General features: G+C 41.8%; 1 protein-coding gene across 1 annotated transcript in view; it reads right to left on the bottom strand.

Moving 5' to 3' along the window:
* Window positions 1–6,875: 6,875 nt before the first annotated feature.
* Window positions 6,876–18,322, bottom strand: part of FEM1C (fem-1 homolog C) — a 40,917-nt gene continuing 29,470 nt past the window's right edge. Inside the window, exon 3 of the mRNA XM_018559847.1 lies at window positions 6,876–9,290. Within this exon, the coding sequence (XP_018415349.1) occupies window positions 7,981–9,290 (1,310 nt within the window). The 3' untranslated portion in view covers window positions 6,876–7,980. The remainder of the gene's footprint in view (window positions 9,291–18,322) is intronic.

Here is an 18,322-nt window from a genome sequence, read left to right as displayed (position 1 = left end):
GGTGGAAAGGAAAAATAAAAAAGGGGGGGGGGGGGGGTGGATGGGTAACGCAGCCTGACCCATTAACCTAATACCCCAAGGAATGACAGGTCATTTGCCAGACCACCTGGAAGGGGATAATTGATCATTAATTGTTGGTAGGAAGCATAACATACGTCAGGACATGGCATCATTTGCTTGTATGCTTGGCTGAAGTGTGAAATTGTTCCAGAAAAATATATTGGTAAACTTTTCTAATTTATACTGTTTGATAAACATCAGTTCTATCTAATACATATGACTGTCCTCATATCTATTATGTCATGGAGAGGACACGAGTTGATCTCCACTGCCTCCGAGTTACTGCACATGCTGCATTTATCAAATGAGTATGCAAAGATTTTAGAGATGCGGAGTTGGGTAGTTCTTGTGTTGGAGATATGGCTCTGGTGCAAATTTCAATTCCACTTGTGTGATGCTGGTAATCAGTTTGATTATGTTCAATTCTATCCAGAAGACTGGAATACTGGGAAGAATTAGAAAATGTGAGAAAGTGTGCCTTTTAACATCTTAACATCTCAAGTACATTTGGGGCAAACTGAGGGTTTATCTAGTCATTAGCTATTGTTCTGTGATACATCTAGTCCTGAAACCCTCAGAGAAGCTACAGGTGATAGTGAGTAAAGGTTTAATGCAGCAGCAAGATGCATATCAAAAAACACTGGTACTCAGTTGTACAGACCTGAACATACCAGAGGTCCTGGCAAGAGTGTATGCATGAGTCATATGTGAATACAATTTGACACTCAATACATAACATGAATACCAGCTCTGACCAATGTGATGTCCCAAAGAAAGATGATCCCAGAATCCTCCAACAGAAGATAGGAGGATGTTAGCACCATGCATCTAAGATAATATGGTCACTGGTGCCCATCTCCACCTCTGCCTATACCCAGTATTGTCCCCATAGAAAGCTAGCTAAACCTTGGATAGTGGCAGTGGTAGGGAGGTGGTTGCCCATCCACCATCATGCCGCAACCTCCACATATTCAGTTAGTTTAGCATACCAGCACCAACTGAACACAACACTGAAGGGGACTGGGGAAGGAAAGACAAGGGCAACCACAAACCATTCACAGCCACTGCCCTGAAGGAGGGGAAAGGAGTGTTCACATAGTTACCGATCCTCACAGGGTGCCCAGAGGCTGCAGCTTCCCGGGACAGGTCGAATCTCCACCTAAGTGGTGGCACTATCAGCCTAGGGGGACACTGTGACAGAGAAATGAATGGAGTTAACTCAGCCTGGCACATCCTGAGCAAAGATGTTTCTTACTGCAGCAACAAGGGAACTGCACAGCCAATGCTCTTCCCAGTCGGATGAGGTTCCGATCTCTCATACAGTGCCATGAAAGATTATTTTGTAAAAAAAGAAAAGAAAAAAATAGAATTTATATGCTATGAACATGTTTTATTGCTTGGCTGTCCAGTCTAGTATTATGGAAACAGATTGTATCTTAGCAACAAGCTGCCCATGTAACTGATGTTAATGGATGAGAGAGTATGCAGGGTTGTTGTCGAGTTTCGCCAGCCACAAAGGCTAGTTTCTGGACGCTGTAGAAATTGTATTCAATCAAGTCAGAGGTATCCCATCTTTTACAATGGGCACGTGTGTTCTGCTTGCTGCAGCCAAAGGATCTAAAGAAATTGCTTACAAATGAAAGCAGACAAGTTCTGTAGCCAAGCTGTATTAAGCATGAGTTCTTTCAGTGCCTAGAAAAAAAAAACAACCATTGCCATTTAACAAGGACATGCAGAATTTATGGATTCCACAATTCCTCATTTGTGAGCTGGGTTTCCACACTAGGACTTTGGGTTTCCTCCACGCAATTTTTAACTGTTTTAGGAGATGCAACAGTATTTCCGCACATGCAAAATCTCTTCATATGAATATGGAATCTACATTTCTAAATGTGTAGCGGCATTCTTTAATCTTCAGGGTGTGAGTTCTGCTGTCTATTTATCTTCTCAAAAGAGAGATCAAACAGCGATAAAATTATCTGTAGTATGTTTAGGCAGTGATATAGCTCTTGAATTTGACAAAATAGTTTTCTGCTTTTTCAAGAAACATGAAAAAAATCATTAAAAATACACTATATTGCCAAAAGTATTGGGACGCCGGCCTTTACATGCACATGAACTTTAATGGCATCCCAGTCTTAGTCCGTAAGGTTCAATATTGAGTTGGCCCGGCCTTTGCAACTATAAACAGCTCCAACTCTTCTGGGAAGGCTGTCCACAAGGTTTAGGAGTGTGTCTATGGGAATGTTTAACCATTCTTCCAGAAGGGCATTTGTGAGGTCAGGTACTGATGTTGGACGAGAAGGCCTGGCTTGCAGTCTCCGCTCTAATTCATCCCAAAGGTATTCTATCGGGTTGAGGTCAGGACTCTGTGCAAGCCAGTCAAGTTCCTCCACCCCAAACTCGCTCATACATGTCTTTATGGACCTTGCTTTGTGCACTGGTGCGCAGTCATGTTGGAACAGGAAGGGGCCATCCCCAAACTGTTCCCACAAAGTTGGGAGCATGAAATTGTCCAAAATATCTTGGTATGCTGATGCCTTACAGAGGATTGCCAGACAGAGAAGCGTGATTCATCACTCCAGAGAACACGTCTCCACTTCTCTAGAGTCCAGTGGCGGCGTGCTTTACACCACTGCATCCGAAGCTTTGCATTGCACTTGGTGATGTAAGCCTTGGATGCAGCTGCTCAGCCACGGAAACTCATTCCATGAAGCTCTCTACACACTGTTGTCTGAAGGCCACACAAAGTTTGGAGGTCTGTAGCTATTGACTCTGCAGACAGTTGGCGACTTCTGCGTACTGTGTGCTTCAGCATGCTCTGACCCCGCTCTGTCATTTTGCGTGGCCTACTACTTCGTGGCTGAGTTGTTCCCAGTTGCTTCCACTTTGTTATAATATCAGTAACAGTTGACCGTGGAATATTTAGTAGCAAGAAATTTCACGGAACACCTGAATCCAATGATTTGGAGGGGCGTCCCAATACTTTTGGCAATATAGTGTAAGACCTCAAAAAACAGTTACTGAAAAATGGCCACCAAATGTATCACATGAAACCTGTAGCTGAAATCTTCCTGGGAAAGAGAAACAATTATAACAAGGTTCTAGAAGCAGAAGGCAAATTTGACATAGGTTGTAACACAGCTGTGTACGAGAATACTAGAAGAACACTAGTACCAGCAAATACAGAGGTAGCATATGCAAAGTACGCCAATGTTGAAAATGGGATGACTGAAAACCATAAATGGCAATGCAATTATACAGAAAATGGGTAATACCTGTCTATATATTTCTATGCTTTGTCATAGACCTAAAACACTTTATACCATTAGAAACAGTGCAGTTAAAAAGGACTTGCTAAATCAAAGATATTTTTTGTGCAAAAACCACCCGTGCTCCTTTTTAGCACGAGATCAGCCCTGGCGTTTGGCTATTTAGCAATACAAACTTTGTCAGCCATGGGGGAAAGGAATGGGCAATAAATGAGGGATAACTGATGGAATGGAGACATAGCTACTAATAACAGGAATCCAGGATCTGCCTACCACCATTACATGTACTTTACTCCTTGTGCTTTTGGACTGTAAAGTCCTACCAGTGTTTAGTTGTTTTTGTATCCTGGTTCTACATGGATTATACTGGAACACTTAGGTTAGTCATTTCCTCTGGCTAGCATACAACTGGTTTTAAGGGAACATGTAATCCTTATTTGTAATTCTGCACACAACGCATTTCTGATTACACCATTCTCCATCTGCAGCCATTTTTTGTGTCCACTGGGGCACACCACAGTATAAATGTACTTCGAGTAGCTCAAATTATTTACACCCCTGAACGTGGTTAACAGGTCTTCTAAAAGGGTGATTTCACCATGTGGAAAGACTGGCAAGAGGTTGCAGTCCTGCAGAGAATCTTTGGCAGTCAAATATATTATACATACACACAAAACACAGTTGGGCAGAGACCAACTTATTTCCCACTCCATGGAAAATTTGGAAATTGTCTTTAAACCTTCAAGAGAAAAAAAAATACATAATTTATAAAAAACATTATGATCATCCACCCTGATATGCAGCAGGTCCCCTTTTGCTGCCAAAACAGTCCTGATCTACAGCCGAGTGATCCACAAATAAGATACATTTTGTTAATAGTTAGGATAATTGAATGTATTTTTAAAATTTAATTCCAGAGTTTAGCGTCACTTCAATCAACCTGTCAATTCTTATAGTGTACACTGTGCAAACATACCAACCACGTGATACTAGATGGTTTGTGACTTAAGGCATCAGAAACAAAATAATCTATGTTAAATGAAAACTTTCCAGATTCAATATGAAAAATGATTTATTAAAGATAGAAAGACCCTTTGAGATGACCAAGTATCTAAATTTGGTTTGCAATATTAATATATTATGTTACTGGAAATTACATAGTAAACATTTTAAATGTTCAGAACATCAAAAACTGATATTTCAGTAATGGGGTAGGCCCAGTGGCCTCAACCTCAGGAACTCCCAAGTTCTTTGCTCTGTTTTGCTATGGAATCTCCCTCCTCCATTGGGTCCTTGCACCCGCCACAGCACAAGGGGAGAGCTGGAAACACAGATGCAGAGATCTTGCTTGTGGTGTCTACGTTAGACAAAAAGCCAAATACATTTTTGCCTGCCACACTGCACAATCAGGCCAGTGCCCCATTCACAGTCATGTGGAAAAGAAACTACAGCCGCATAACGTGATTGAGGTAAGTGTGATGCATTATACCTTTTAAAATATTGATTTCAGAATTTTGGGTAAGAAAAGTTGGGGGCGTCTTATACATAGGGGCGTCTTATAGACGGAAAAACTGCACGGTCTGACCTTGGTGTGAGTTTGCTTGGTGTGAGAGTTTGCTGGGAAGATTGGCAACTCTTGAATGTTTTCCACTTCTGAATAATCTTCCTCACTGTAAGGACTTTAAATTGTTATAACCGTTCCAAAATTTATGGGCTGCAACAATTGCTTATACAAGATCATTGCCGATGTCTTGCCTCCTTGGCATTGTGTTAAAACACACCCGAACGCTCCAGACCAGAAAACTGCTAAAAAGGTTGGCTTGCTGATGGGAAAGGGGATTTGATGAGCAGCTATGTAGCCTCCTAATTCCTATGGAAGCAGTAAGAGTGTACTTCCTTTTTCACACACAACTTCTCCATTTGGGCTTTATGTTTGTAAAATAAATAATCACAGTGTAATAGGTCACGTGTTCACCTAACTTTTAACCGAGGACCAGATTATTACTATGTGCTGATACTTAAAACCATAGAATGCAAAGAGGGTGTACTTTCTTTGTCACATGACTGTATATGCTGTGTAACCAAAGCATCTTTCTAGGTCACCTGTACACCACTAGCCTGCTCAATTAACAAAATCCGCATGGTTTAAAAAAAAAAAAATTCTTGATAGTCCCACAAGCAGGGGGGTTTTCTAGAAGCAGTAGGAGACCTGAATCGGGATGTAGTAGAGCCTTAAAAAAAAACACCAATGGTTTGCCAGGTAAAACAGTAAGCATATGTATTTCAGCTGCGCATCTAGCTGTTTGCATGAAGATCCACTTGCTTATTATGGATGAGGTTTCAGAAACAGGTCACAATGAATGCACCAATGTGCTTGAACCAACAATTAACATTTTATAAGTGATATATGGAGGCTGCTATTGCCAAGCTCACGTAAATGCTAGGTGCCTGGCTAGTTATCTTGACCTGCCGTCAATGTTTCCCAAGTCCATGACCTGAAACAACTATGTGGACAAGGAAAGTCAAAGCAAATCAGAAACCATTACTAGCATACGTTTTCTGGGTAAAAAGTCAAAGTGTTGTGCTAAAGCAAGATAGTCAGCCTAACTGTAAGGCAGCTAGCATTTGCAGAGTGACATGTCAGAAGTGACCACCTCCATGTCTCTCTCCTTGTCCACCATACCATTCACTACTAGTTTCATTTCATGTCTAGAACACTAGGGGCTAAAAAAAAAATAACTTTTTTAAAAAACAAAGTCAATTGTCAACAACCAACACTGATTTCTGCCCAAGTAAGCAAGAGTTTTTTGTTTTTTTCACTCAAGAGTTTTATTGTAAGACATTTGCAAGGCCAATAAAAATGTTATTCTGGAGCAACAGTAAAGTGCTGTGTTAAATTAGGAACCTGAATCTCTCATTCGCATTTCTTTACTTCTGGTCAAAACAAGAGCCCTTCCTGCTAAAGAACATAGAAGCATGATGGGTAGACTTGACAACTCAAAGTTATCTGAATGTATGGACTCCATACATCAAAGGAGGAGGTTTCTGCTTCTTTGAAAAACAAAACGGCATGTCGCTGATTAAAGAGGCATACCAACGCATGCAGGTTACCTGAACAAATTACTGAAAACAAAAAACATTAATGCAAACTATAAGAAGGCCTGGCCTCAGTCCAGCGTCCTATCAACTGTATAATCATACTACATATGCATTAGTATGGACTAATAATGCAGCATACCACACAGACATCTATTAGGAATTTCATTTAAAGGGACACTGTCAAACCTCTGTAACAAAGAATGTGGACTTTTTTTTGCACATTAGTGTAATTCTAGATTACCTCACTCTCCAAGGCTGCTAGTCATTTTCAGTGCACAGTTTTGGTTCATATACTCAATTTGGTGACAAAAAAAAAAAAAGAAGAAGAAGGGAGTGGCTGCCAACTGAATAACCATTCTTTTTTTTTACTATGGAAAAAAAACACTATTTTTTTTTTTTTTTTTTCTTCTTTATATATAGAAGTCACTAGATTAGACTGGGACTGTGCAAGCCTACCCATACCCATACTACACCACCACTCTTATATTAAAACTGACAGCTCTTGGTTTAAAACATTTTTTTCTTGATAGTGTCCCTTTAAGAAAGGGTATTTAAAAAGTACCAATGGGCTCATTTACGAATGTCTGCAGTGAGAAGTGCCAGCAATCAAACTGCAGCAGAAAAGGGCAGCAGTAAATGGAATCAGGATTGCTACAGGCCAAGAAAGACAGTTCTCATCTCCGACAGTTTGCTAAATGAGGAGCTATCCGAAGACAAATAAGTAAGAGGCTTTCTGCACACTCTTGTAATGTTGAGCATTGAATTTAATTCAAAAGGTTTGGAAAAGCAAGAATACTCCCAAGATACCTCTCTTGTATTTCTAGATCAAGGGAAGGCAGTTGTGACGTCAAATGTTGTTTTGCCCGCAGAAGCTAGCAAAACTCCTACTAAATAGCCATGCTGTTTAGTGCAGAATGGAAAACAAATGACAAATTGTGTTGTAATTGGGCTGGCAAAATGCTGCATAGAAGTATGCTAACACACAACAGTCATGTCTAAGCCAGTGCATAGAGGAGATAAAGCACTTATGGTAATTGCAAACATTAACATGTTCATAAAGCTTTTACAAATTAGCAATGGTCCATAGAAAGATACCCATCGAAACATTGGGAGTGAAAGGCTTGGAGATTACAAGAGCGGAAATGACCTGAACTCAGGCAAGAAAAAAAAAAAAATCCACAAAGCCAGCAAAATAGCAGGAAGCCACCAGAAAAAAAAGGCATAAGGGGGAAAAAAAAACGTGTGCCACTCTCCCCACCCCAATAACAGGCAGAAAACAAACCACATGGAAACAGAATTTGGCAGATTGTACAAGTTGAGGTGCAGAAAATACAATTTAAAAAGGACATAGAAAACCAAATTTGATATATATTCAAATTGAAATATGGGTAACGAATCCTTCCAGAGGAGATGATACTATGTTGTAGACAAGTGGATCATGACATTACCAGCTGAAGCATAACTGATGTCTCCTATCAACAGTGCTTTATTAATAAGCCAACAGTCAAAGCGCACATCCTTCACGTGTACTAGAGGTCCAGGCAAAGCATCATCTATGAAGCAAAACAAAGCTCTCCAGCTTCTCAGGAATTTGCTTTCTGTATGTTATGTTGTGTTTGACAATCACACGTGCAGCCAAACACTGCAAGGTGGTGTGGTTGATTGGCTGGATTAAGTTCTTTGCAATTTCCTTCTCATCCAGCAAATCACAGGCAGTTTGGTTGTGCGAATTTGTAGAGTCAAAATGTGCCCCAGTTTTTATAAGCAGATTCATGATATCCGGGTGGTTGTTGAGAGCAGCGATGTGTAGCGGACTGTTCTGTTCAGAGTCTCGGACATTAACATCAGCGCCACACTCTAACAAGATGGCGGTAACCTGAAGAGAAGGGAATTTGCAAACGGGGTAGCGGCCAACACAAGTGGTGTTCTTATCCACAGCCAGGTGAAGAGGGCTAAAGTTATTTTTACCTTTAGGTTGCAGCTTAAGGAACCTATAAATGTTCTGTTTTTTGAAGTGCTCTTGGTCCGGGCTGCAGGGAACTTTCTCCAGCAAACAGATCAAGTGCAAAATTATAGAGAGGGCCTTGTTTAGCTGGACTTGGTCAGGAGGCATCAATGCTTGTTTGACTGCTCGGTCTATTTCCAGCACACTTTTACACAGTATACCCATAAGGTCATCAAATGTAACTGTAGTACCAAGCAATCCTTTAGCCCGATCCTGAAGCATGAAGGAAAATAGCTCAGCAAATGATAACAGACTACTTGCTGTCATTGGACTTAGAGGATCCAGGTTGTTCTGCTGCATGTCCAATGCATACTTCCACAGATTGATGCAACGCTTGAAGTTCCCAGAATCGGCATAGACTGCACCCCGATACCTGATGTAATAGGATGTATCTGGGTGTGAAGGGCCTAAAATTCGTTCTCTAATTAAAAGAGCTTGCATTCTCATCTCATCAGGGTCAGCTATAAGGTTATCTAGCTCTTCAGCAGTATTTACCTCCTTGGCATTGTCATATGCCATAATTAATTCCTGCGGAACAGGTTTGCTAATAACGTTAGTCCTGTCACTGTATCTCATATCCATAGCTCTCTTCCAATACTTTAAGGCACCAAGTAGGTCCCGTTTTTTATCGACGAATGTAGCTCCAAGAAGTTCAAGGGCATTGATGCGCTCTCTCTTACTGGTCTGTGGGTGCTGAGTCAGGAAGTCCACAATATTGGTGTGACCAGTCACACTGGCTGAGAGTAGCGGTGTCATGCTATAGCCATCCTTCTCCATTCTGGCTCCATATTTTAGAAGCATTTTCATGATTTCTAGGCTTCCAGATTCAGCACAGTCATGCAAAGCGGTGTTCCCTAAAAAAAAAAAAAAGATGGAGATAATGTTTAGCCAAATTATACAGGAAAACAGGCATGCACAAAAGGCAGGAACAGCTTGCTTAAATAGATAACTTGGTGCTAAATACATTCTAGTGCATGCATGATAGCAGGAGGCAGCATTGTCAGGCTGGTACAGACACACTGGGAGACTAATCATGTATAATGGAGATTTTAAAAGGTGGAGAGAAATATTTTGATAAACAATAATCCGTTGCGTCGTTTTGTCCTTAAGGATCTTTAGGACCTGGTCACCTGAGCGCAAGTCAAAATGTACTGTCACCTTTAGGCCTCATTCACACTGCCACGCATATATGTGCGTACTGTACCATATGCAAATAAATGGCTCCATACACATAGCTGCATATGGAGTCGTATATTTGCGCAGCGTAAAAAATGGGCAGCGTATTTACGCACGTACAGTTCATTATCATTTCTATTACGAATGATGCATTGTGGGATTGCAAATAGTGCACACATATACAATTTTGTTCTTGCGTTGTGTGTGAAAGCATTTCTAATGAGCATGACCGGACTATAGCCTTGCTATTTATGTTAAAAAAGTTTGGGGACAGATAGAGCTTTCTTTTGGAGGTATATAATCACCACGGGGGTATTTTTTCTTTACTATATAATTAAAAAAAGTACCATAAATGTAAAATAAAAAATAAAAAAGTTTCCCTACGTTATGTTATAAAACATTTATTCTTACCCATATTTTTAGTAAAACATAAAAGTCAGGGTCACGTCGGATAAATAGACACCAAACATGTCAAGCCTTAAAATTGCGTGCGCCCGCAAAAAACGCCCACAGTTGTATGTATGTATGTATGTATGTATGTATGTATGTATGTATGTATGTATGTATGTATGTATGTATGTATGTATGTATGTATGTATATATATATATCTGTTGTGTTAACATTAATCATTTTACAAAAAATCTAAACTAAACACGTTGAAGCTTCTAGATTGTTTTTCCCGTAACCTCCAACCCCCATGTTGTTTCACACTACAGTGCTGAAAATAGACAAAGAAAGAGCTAAGCAGGAGAATCCTAATTAACTGATCAGAGGTAATAAGATATGGATTCTTAAGCAAAGGACTTATTGCACGAAGGCGACAGCATGAGTCACTAATGTTGTCAGAGCTGTTAGGTACATATCCTCTTAGAAAACTATCAAGCTGTTTAATCAAATGACTGGCAGAGATCAAAAAATATTATACATACAGTCGTGTGAAAAAGAAAGTACACCCTCTTTGAGGTCTATGGTTTTACGTATGAGGACATAATAAAAATCATCTGGTCCTTAGCAGGTCTTGGAATTAGAAAAATACAACGTCAGATGAACACACACAAAAACATATTACACAGTGTCATTTACAAACAAAGCCAAAATGGAGTAGCTATGTGTGAAAAGTACACCTTAAGATTCAGTAGCTGGTAGAACCACATTTAGCAGCAAACCCGAAGTAACCATTTTCTGTATGACCATCAGTCTCTCACATTGTTGTGGAGGAATTTTGGCCCAGTCTTCTTTACAATATTGCTTCACTTCATTGAGGTTCATGGGCATTTGTTTACGTACAGCTCTCTTATGGTCCCAGCATAGCATTAAATTGTTGAGGTCTGGACTTTGACTGGGCCATTGCAACACCTTGATTCTTTTCTTTTTGAACCATTCTGTTGTAGATTTGCTGGTGTGCTCGGGATCATTGTTTTGTTACATGACCCAATTTTGGCCAAGCTTTAGCTGTCTGAGAGATGGCCCCACATTTTTACTCTAGAATACTTTGGTATACAGAGGAGGTTATGGTAGAATAAAATCACTGCAGGGTGCCCAGGTCTTGTGGTTGCAAAACAAGCCCAAATCATCACCCCTCCACCACCATGCTTGACAGTTGGTATGTGGCGTTTGTGACTATATGCTGCGGTGGCACAATACACAGTACCACAATTGTCGAAAACCAAACAAACAGTTACACCTTGCTCTCATCTGTCCAAAGGACACTGTTCCGGAAGTGTTGTGGTTTGTTCAGATGCAACTTTGCAAACCTAAGCCGGGCTGCCATGTTCTTTTTAGAGAGAAGACAAAGAGGCTTTGCCCTGGCAACCCTTGTTTGGCTGGTATGCAATGGTGTCCAACATTGCCATGAAACCTGTCACTGGCAGGCACTAGGAGCATGCAAAGCTCTGCGCTCTCACAAATCGAAGAATAAATTAAGCTACAGAGCTAGGTCAGGTAATATGGAATGTATACTCTAAAACAGTGGTTCTCAACCTGTGTAACCTCAGGACCCACATTTGTCCTTAGTCATTAAGTCGCAACCCAAGTTGCGCCACACTGGAACCTAGTTCCTGTAAGTAAAGATCCATCCAGTCTCCTCCTTACCTTATGAGAACTGGAGTGGATCCTCAGCCTGGGGTCCAGTGTGGGCTGCTGTGCTGTGGTGGAGCTCCATCCATATGTGCATTGCTTGAACAGCTCCCTTGCATGCCCTGTAGGGTGCCAGGAGTCAGAATTTGCGGTCAGTCTGGTCCAGGCACCTCTGCAGGACATGCGAGGTAGCTGTAAGCAATGCATGTATGGATGGATGGAGCTTCCTCGCGGCCATAGCCCCAGCCCACCCCACCTCAAGCCGGTACTCTGTGCCGAGCAGCATATTTTAAATGGCTACTCGGCGCAAGAATGGACAGTGCTGCTCTAGGGGGGTGGCTGAGGAGCCTCAGTGGAAGGTACACGGCGACCCACTAAACACTGGGTCGTGACCCACCCTGTGAGTACCACGGTTCTAAAATATAAAAAGTAACTTTTAAAATATAGCCTTAATATTATAACAAACTAATATCTACATTATTAAAAATACATATTGCCAAAAATAACTCAAAATAGGTTTCCAACAAAAAAAAACTCCATACCTTTATTGTACAGATTCAATTTGGAAATGTTACTCTGTATTGGAATATTAATGGGATCAATCTTGTTTTTTAATCATGGGACATTGATTTAGATTTTGAAGTTATATGTAATTATGTTATATTTTAAAGTATAAATTTAAAGATAAAAAATAGAATAAAACATTTGAGATTTGGGGACACAGTAACATTTAAAGTGAAAAAAAACAACAAAATTTTTTTTCCAGCAGCATTCGAGTATAAGTGACCTGGGCAGCTGTAGAGCCGGGTCACTTGTACGCGCCTCCAGAGAGGAGGCAACACCGCCGGTTCCGATCATTGAGGGATTGTTCATACAAGCAGCCGAGCTCAATCGCACAGGTGCTAGTGTGCATGTGCCTGGCCCAGTGCTGATGTGCCCAATTGAGAGGCATCGGACGGTTTTGCTTTGTCTTGCATTCGTGCTGCTCCGGAAAACAAAACGCCCAGCACAGCCTGAACGCATCGTTTGTGAACAGGCCCTGAAGCACGAAGTGTTGTGTTCTCAGTGCTTCCTGCTTCAGAAATGGCTGAAATGCTGGTTAAATAGGTGATCAAGAAGAATCCTGTGCTTGATCGTCTGCAGTGGAGGACAGTGGAGACATTAGGGGTCTAATAGAGTCCAATGTTTTGTTGGCACTAAGGTTAGGGTCACACCTTTGTGCCCGCATTTTTCTGTGTGTTAATGCATGTTTTGACTTTTTCATGCGTTGTATGTTTTCGGTTTGGTCAGTGAAATTCAAATAAAGTAAAAGTAGAGAAATTCAAATAAAGTAAAAGTAGGGGTGGGATTTTGCGGTCATGTGCTAAAACGCATGTTAAAGGCATTGTTCGTGTGCTGCTCTTGAAGTTGATGGGGCACGTTAAAAGGAGAACTATGAGGTGAGTGCTTTTCACTCACCTCATAGTTCTAGCCGACCTGTAACAATGAGACTGTCACAGGTCGGTTCAGTAGATCGGGAGGTGAGCGAACACATACCGGCGTTCACTCACCTCTAGATCCTGTCAGGGCTCTCTGCCGTGACAGGGGCTGGATTCCCCCCTCCCAGCTCCGATCCTCCAGCACTGACTGGTGGAACGGACGGGGGAGGGGGCGGGTACAGCTGGCTCTGACTCTAGATAGGCAGAGCCAGCTGTCACTCACGCAGCTGGGCGGATCCCAGCACAATTGTCAGGATCCGCTTCAGCGTCTCAGTATACCGCGAGTTGTAGGGTGACTGAGCCTAGGGTGACGGGAGGACGCTGGTTTGTGTTCTCCCGTTACCCTAAGGAGAACTATGGGGAAAAGCCTTAACCCCATAGTTCTCCTTTAATACAAAAAAAAAAAAAAGCCCCTCTACTATTAATCCTGATGTATGGCAGGGTAGCACAGGGTTGTGAATGGGCCCTATAGAAAAGATTGACAATCCTCTTGTTGTGCATTAGTGTGGTTTGGGCAACGCAAGTTAAATTGGACATATACCAATTTAATTACCAGCTCTGACACATTCATATTTAAAAATAATTTGTTTCTAACAGAAACCACAAACTAAACCGTAGAATTAGATTTTTGTGGCCGATAATTACCATTTAAAGAAAAACAAAACAAAATGCAGTCGTAGAAAATAACGAACTACAACCATAGAACAAATACCAAACTCAGAGCAGTCTGTGTAACTGCTAAGCACATTCTACAGACTAAAGTTTTCCAAGTTCCCAACATGCAGACACGCCCCGAGTAGGAATGTGCCTGTACCTAGGACAGAACCTTACGTACAGTACCCTGTCTATTTACATAGCAGTCTGTATTTCACACAGACCTTAACCCCCCTATTGCTGGAAATATACTCCAGCAAACAAATTGGCATCAGAATGCCAGAGTATTCTCTAACCAATTTAACTGAAATAAAAGCAATCCGGGAGCAGAACTATTCACTGTGCACTAGAAACATTCTGAGGGGAATCCATCAAAACTGGAGTAGACCCAATCTGGAGCAGCTGTGCCTGGGAACCAATCAGCTTCTCTCTTCAGTTTGTTCAGTTAAGATTTGAAAATCAAAGAGAGATGCTGATTGGTTGCCATGCACAGCTGCTCCAGATTGTGTCCTCTCCAGTTTTGATAAATTATTTTCTGTGTGTCTAAAGCTGGCCATACATTTCGTTGTGCGATGGTTGTAAGGTAATTAAAATTTCGTACAATCTGCCCATCTTGGACAGGCAGATCGTACTTGAGGGGAGGGCTTCCGATGATTGGCTACCGCTGAGGGGAGCGCTTGCGCACACCGGCCCGTGCGGCATTAGTCTCCCGAGCACGCCACTAACCCGACGAACATCGTACAATTTTCGGCAGGTTTTCAAGCGTGCTCAGAAGAAGAATGTTGTGCGACCTTACAGTAGAAGAGCAAAGTCCAAATCCCATTCGCACTGCCACGGTCTCAAAACCACAAGGTATATGTGGTGCCCAGGTGACCACACGGATGGCGCCGTGCAAAACACTAATAGTAAATAAAAGTAATTCACCGGCACACACTTGAAGGGTTTTTAAAGTATTGATATGTTTATTCAATACCCAATGTCACACGTGACGGTGCTAACATTTCACTGTCGCTCTGATGAAGGATCCCTGTGCGGACCCGAAACGTTAGCACCGTATGACAGTATGTGACATGGGGGTATTGAATAAACATATCAATCATTTAAAAACCCTTCAAGTGTGTCGGTGATTTACTTTTATTTACAGTAGAAGAGGTTGCACGCTGCCCATACACCTGCCGATTATCGTACGATCGTGGGATCACCAGTGATTATCGTTCAATAATCGGCAGGTGTATGGGCACCTTAAAAGGGTGCCCATACACCTTACAATTATCTGGGGCTTTTGGTCTGCCATTGCGTAAATGCTCCAGCACTTTTTCCAGCGACAGGCGTTTTTCCATGCGCAACGCTTTGCTCAGGTGTCAACGGGGGCTAAAGAAATTAATAGGATTTCTAGTTTGGAGCTCTTCAGTGCTAAAAAAAAATACACGCGCCAAAAGCCTTGGTGTATAATGGGCCTTATATATGAAACGCTTAATACAATAATAAAGTTTTGGTTGCCCAGAAAAGCCAGTTATTTCCATATGCAACAAGAGATTTTCTTCATAGTGCACTTTGATGATGGTGTAAAATGGTTTGAAGGAAAGAAAGTACATCACAGTTATGTTACGATCATATGACTGGGTTGAAGCGAGGGAAAAGGGAGAGAGAGACACAAAGTCCCCCAACTAGTAACAAAAATGCGTGTACCATGCGGCAAAATAATTGTGTTGCACGTTTCCAATCATTTTCTATTGAGTCTATGGGAACAAATCGAGTCTTTGGGGTCATCCTCAAATCATCTCTGAATTGGCGCCGACACAGTCCTTCCTTCTGGAGGGTGCCTACTTTTGTTCCGCATGGTCCCTGTGTGTGTTGAAAAGTAGCCACCACTCCAAGCCTGCTCCTGGGATGGACTACAATCTCACATTAACTTTACTAATTTATATTGCGATTGTAGTCCATCATGGGAGTGAGCTTGGAGCGGTGGCTACTTTACAACACACACAGGGAACATAAGTAGTCACCCTCTTTAACGAAGGCCAGTGTCAGCAGACTTCGCAGCAATTCAGATCATTTGAGGATCTACAGCTGAGTGATACACAAGATACATTTTTGGTAATGGTTAAGGTACTTGAGGCCTTGTTCACACCGAATGCAGTGCGTTCTAGAGCGGTAGCTGCTGGAACGCACCGCAATCGCTCGCGAAACTTCCCCCCCTGCGTTCTGGGGCGGGAGGGGGCGTGGCATTGAATTAAACGCTCCCTCCCACCACGCAGTGCGATCGGGCACGTGAAACTTTGCCTGCGTTCCGTTCGACTGCAAATGCAAAAAATAGGACTTTATGTTTGCAGTGGAACAGAACACAGGCAAAGTTGTGCCACGCGTCCCATTGCACTGTAGGCGGGGGCATTGAATGTAATACACCGCTACACCCCCTCCCGCCCCAGAACGCAGAGGGAAGTTTAGCGAGGGATCACGGTGTGTTCCAGCAGCTACCACTCTGGAACGCACCGCTTTCGATGTGAACAAGCCCTCAATGTATTTTTAAGATTTAACTCCTGAGTTTAGTGTCACTTTAAGTGAATATGTTACTTTCACCTGGATTATATTTAGTGTAGACACCACTAGCAGACAATACTCAAAAAAAAATAAATCATAACATGAGAACCTATCAGTTTGCCTTGAGAGTCGTTTTCTCAAAGTATGTATGCCCATACATAAGAAAATATATACATGCATCCATCTACATGCAACTGTTTAATGGCGGTGGTGGAGAAATGGCTTTGTGGAACTTGTCATACAGGGAAAAGGAAAACCTGAAGGCGCAAGGAACAAGGCAAATATTACGGCTTATTAGGGCTATTGCACTAGACTAAATGTAACCCTTGCCGTAGGGGGGCAGCTGCCGCACACTGCGGTTATTTTCATCAGCGGACTGCAGTTGAGCTTTAAATGGGAATGCATAGTGTTTTTGTATATACTTTTTTAGTACACATGTAGAAAAAGTTATTTTTCTTCCAACTACTGGTGTGTATTTTACATTCACTCAGAATCTCTCCAATAAAGAAAAAAAAAACCCAACACACTACAACAATAGAAAAAAGTGATTCAGCGCATTCAAACAAAGCAAGTTTGAACAAGCTCCACCTCTACCACGAAAGACTTAAGCAATTACATGTTCCGCGGTTAATCTTTGTGTGTGTCACATAGAAACCAAGAAATCTACAGTGACTCAGTAGTTTCTATGGGTGTGAGGTACTCCTGTGCATGTTAATGTTCATACTCTGAGCTCTGGGAATCCATTCTGAATACACCTAAATAGAAAGGAAGATGTAACTGTATGCACACATAAAGATGAGGCGTTTCACGTTAAAAGTGCCATCTGCTTTTTTGTTATCCTTCTGCTTAGCATAACAGTGATGGGAGTACAACACACTGATATTCAGTCTTCTATGGATCCCTGCATTCAATGAGGTAATCTAAGAACGGACAGATCTCCCTCTAGACCAGGGGTCTCAAACCTCCGGCCCTCCAGCTGTGGTGAAACTACAAATCCCATGATGCATCTCTCTTCGGGACTCCTGTCTGCGGCTGTGAGAATCTTGCAATGCCTCATGGGATTTGTAGTTCCACCACAGCTGGAGGGTTTGAGACACCTGCTCTAGACATTGTTCTCGGAGAGATCTTTAGATGTCACAGTTGCACTAGAGGGAGCTGGATGAGTGATGGCCTTGCAAAGGGGCTATACTGCAAAAGGTCAAGTTTTGTCTGGGGTGCTCAAATAAAGCAGATATACTCACCTGATCCTCGGTACTGGTGCAGTAGGCACTCGCCTCTCTCCTCCTCCACTCTGGCGGTGGAAAGTCCCTTAACAGCCTCACATCTAATGCGAGTCAATAGACGTGCGTTAGGCGTGATGTCCTCAGCGGTCCTTAGACCGCCGGAGCCCAGCTGCAAAGACCAACTTAACAGCCTGGTGGGACCTAGGAACAGGTGAGTATATTGGTTTTATTTTAGCTCGATCGTCAAAATGAGCAAAGGCTGTTTTTTTTCTTTAATCTAAAGAATTAAAATCAATAATTATACAGCAACAGAGATCGGCAACCAGCTATAGAGGACTACAAATCTCAGCAATCCACGATTGCTGATTGCCCTTCTCCATTGCTGAATAATCATGGAATGCCCTAAAATCATCAGTCTGTGTTTTAGAAAAAATGTCACATGTTCTTTTAAGAAAAAGTACTTGTAATTGGTCTTGGAAAAATGGTATCGGGACACCCCTAGTGTAAAAGTCATATCAATAATGAGTGATTAAAATGGTCGAACAGCACAATGTACAGTAAACGCTGTTGTGCGGTATTCAACTAAATCTTGTGTATTCACTGTTCTGCGACATGTATTGTCTTGGGAACGTTCTAGGGCTGCAGCTAACGATTATTTTCATAAATCGATATAGTTGATAAAATAAATCGGGTAACTAAACAATTGGTTGTATAAAAAAAAAAAAAAAAAAAAAAAA

This window comes from Nanorana parkeri, unplaced genomic scaffold (genome assembly GCF_000935625.1).
Source record: "Nanorana parkeri isolate BGI_ZX_2015 unplaced genomic scaffold, ASM93562v1 scaffold417, whole genome shotgun sequence".
Taxonomy (NCBI): domain Eukaryota; kingdom Metazoa; phylum Chordata; class Amphibia; order Anura; family Dicroglossidae; genus Nanorana; species Nanorana parkeri.
The sequence above is the reverse complement of the archived record's forward strand: the minus strand, read 5'-3'. Positions and strand labels throughout refer to the sequence as shown.